Genomic DNA, 3,292 nt, shown 5'->3' on the forward strand with positions numbered 1-3,292 from the left:
GCGATGAGGGCAGTTTTCCCTCCGACCCCACCGCCACGTGGAGCTCAATGATTGTGATCGCTGCCAAATGGGGAAAACCACTTCCTGCCTGTTGTGGCCGCGAAAACCACCTCCGCGCCACAGATTTGCTCAGACCATTGAGACCGTCAGATGGCATAGAAAAAACGGACGGTTGTGATTTATGTCGTGCAACAAAAAGGCGCCGAACTTTAAGGCGCGATGAAGGTGGTTTTTGAAACCGTCCCACCACCACGTGTCTCTTTTTGAATGGTGTCACTGCCCATAATCCGAAACCACTTTCTGATGGAAAGCGGTGCGATCTCCCGAATACCGCTCCTGCTGAAAGTTCGCCCGACCTTGGGAATTAGGAAGCGGAAGCCCCCAACTCCATTGTCGACGATTATTTGCTACAACATTTTCTTGGAAAGGGGAAAACTTATGCCAAACACTAATGATTATAGAAGAAGATATAAACCCTCCGCCATTATTCACCAGGGCCATTCTATTACCTGTTTGCTCCAAAAGAACTAAACCCGCCATGCTCTTCACACTAATCCGGCCGGGAGAACTGAAATGGCTGCTAAAAGAACAGTTCTCCCGCCACTTCCATTCTAACTCAGGACCCATAACTGGAGGCGGTTCAGAGGAGACACAAAGGATTGTCTCAAACCCGTCCGCGAACCGATGGCGCCCAAAGGGAAAATCACAAGGCCAAGGAAACATTGGCTGGGGATACTTCACCTCTGTCAGAAACCCTCCCACTACTACGGACCACCTGACTGTCCTCTGCCGCTTGGTTATAGCAAAGAACCTTTAAATGATTTTGGGATAGATCCTGCCACTTCTTCACCATCCTGTAATCTTCATTGTTCACCCCTTGGTTGGCTAGAATGTCCGCTAGCTTATTAGCATTTCTGCGCACATGATTGAAACTAACAGATCCCAGACCTTGAAGGTGGGCTTGAATTCTTTGATAGACCTGGATAAGTCTCCAATGATTTGAGACTTTCTCCGGTTTGGATCCACAGCTAATTCTTTTTACAGAGTTGATGGTGATTTCTGAGTCTGCCTCTATAATAACATTTGAGCTACGATTTTTAATCAGAATCTCAAGGCCCTGCTCCATCGCCATTAGTTCCGCCATGTTATTGGTGGCTTTACCTAAATGGCTGTGGAAGATTAATATGATTCTTCCCTCTTCATTCCTTAAAACTCCTCCAGACCCAGCTGATCCTGGGTTACCTTTGGAGGCTCCGTCAATATTGAATTTCAGGTAGTTTTTCGGAGGAGGCTGCCAGCAATCTTTCTCTGTATTCATTGTCATTTTCTTTTTTCCCAGCCCTTGCGGAATGATGTTGTGCAATCCCAGTAGTCTGAGTGTTCTCAGCTCCATTACTGAGGGTGGACTCTCTGGGATATTGCTCACTGTGGTGCTGACTGTTTCCCTTATCTGCTTTAGAATCAGGTCATAGAGCTTCTGAGGGTTGGTTTTTTCTTCCTTAAAGATTCTCTTATTTCTTTCTTTCCAGACATTCCAGATAATGAATCCTGGTGTTAAAGCCCATGCTTGATTAAGCACCTCATTCTCCGAAAATCTCCTCCTCCAATTAACTAGGGTATTTATGATACTCTCTCTGTCCCTGTCTGATTGTTGGAAAATGTTAGAAAAGGAATTCCACAACCAGGTGGTGTAAGAGCAGTAGTTGAGGATGTGCTCCATGGTTTCCTCATGCTCTTCACAAAGCTGACATTTAGAAGGCCCCAAGACGCCCCTTTTTCTAATATGGTCCCAAGTCAAAATTTTCTTATGGTACACCAGCCACATAAAGAGCTTGATTTTCATCCAACCTTGGTGAGACCAGAGTTGTCTCCAAGATTTGTCTGGCACACAGGACTCCAGTCCCAGGAGAATATACTTTGCCTCTTTGAGATTGAAGGTTCCTTTGTTGTTGTTGCCCCATCTCAATTGATCCTGCCCCTCTGTGACCATGATCATCCTCTGTTTTAAAATACTTCTCAGTGCTTCTGTTTTTGTTGCTAAGAGTCTGTTATTTCTGCAATCAATGTTACTCCAGTTTCTCCACTTGTCCTGGCCCTGAGGGATGTTCCAAAAATCTTTAACTTTGATCAGTCCTTGGGAATCTGTTTCTTGTTTGAGGCTTATGAAGTCCTCCTTTAACAGCACCGATTCTTGTTGCCATTTGTCCTCCCAAAAGAGTGCTTGCTCCCCATCTCTGGTTTCCCAGAAACTGTGTTGTTGCACAATATTTCTATTCTCCCAAGCCCTATTCCAGATGGGAGAGCCCCTTATATTCCCCGACATTCTGATGAGATTATTAGTGTGCCAAGAGCTGGCATATTTTTCTTTCCAGACCCTTGCCCAAAGGGCTTTTGGCGCTTGCACCCATCGCCACCAAAGCTTGGCTCCTAGTACTTTGTTTAGAATCTCCTGATCATCTAAGCCTAGACCCCCATGGCTTTTGGGTTTGCATATTTTTTCCCAGGAAACCAAGGCCCATTTCTTCCTTGTTTCCTCCCTGCCCCACAGAAAATCTCTTTGAATATTTCTGATTTTTTCTAAGACTCCTTTGGGGGCTGGAAGGGCAGATAACACGAAAACCGGGATGGATTGAAGAACTGCCTTTGTCAGAACCAATCTGCCCGCCAAGTTCAAGGCTCTGAAGGTCCATTTTTTAACTTTATCCTGCAACTTAATTAGCACAGGTTCCCAAATGTTTTTAAGCATTGGTTTGTCTGTGAGAGGTACTCCCAAATATTTTGAGGGGAGGGAGTCCCTTTGGAAGCCAAGGATTCTTGAGATGTTCCTTTGAATATAAATGTTAGTATTAAAGAAGAATATTTTTGACTTTGTGAGATTAACTTCCATACGTGAAGCCTTTGCAAAAGCATTGAGGATTTGCTTGTAGGTAGCCGCTTCTTTGACTGTGGGAATTCCTTGCAACATGGTATCATCTACAAATTGTTGGTGAGTAAGATTCTGCCCATTCTCCGAAACTTGAAGACCCTTTATTTTGCCCCTGTTTTTAGCCTGCTTGATAGCCCTGCCCAATCCTTCCATCATGAGGATGAAGAGAAAGGGAGAGAACGGGTCTCCCTGTCTCAGGCCTGTTGAGGGGAAGAAGATATCTGAGGGAGAGCCGTTAACCAAGATAGAAAAGCTGGAAGTAGTTACCAGAGCCATTACCCATCTTATCCAGTTGTGATCAAACCCAAAGGCTATGAGTATCTTCTTGATATACCCCCAATTGACCTTATCATACGCTTTAGAAAT

At 44.8% G+C, this 3,292-nt stretch overlaps 1 protein-coding gene across 1 annotated transcript; it reads right to left on the reverse strand.

Moving 5' to 3' along the window:
* Positions 1-703: 703 nt before the first annotated feature.
* Positions 704-1,720, reverse strand: LOC149223752 (uncharacterized). Its single transcript, XM_089387988.1, has one exon. It carries the CDS (start codon positions 1,718-1,720, stop codon positions 704-706), a length of 1,017 nt encoding a protein of 338 aa, XP_089244114.1.
* Between the last annotated feature and the right edge of the window lie 1,572 nt (positions 1,721-3,292).

Source organism: Pinus tabuliformis, chromosome Q (genome assembly GCF_031772625.1).
Source record: "Pinus tabuliformis cultivar Carrire ecotype Pingquan chromosome Q, CPIR1, whole genome shotgun sequence".
Lineage (NCBI taxonomy): Eukaryota > Viridiplantae > Streptophyta > Pinopsida > Pinales > Pinaceae > Pinus > Pinus tabuliformis.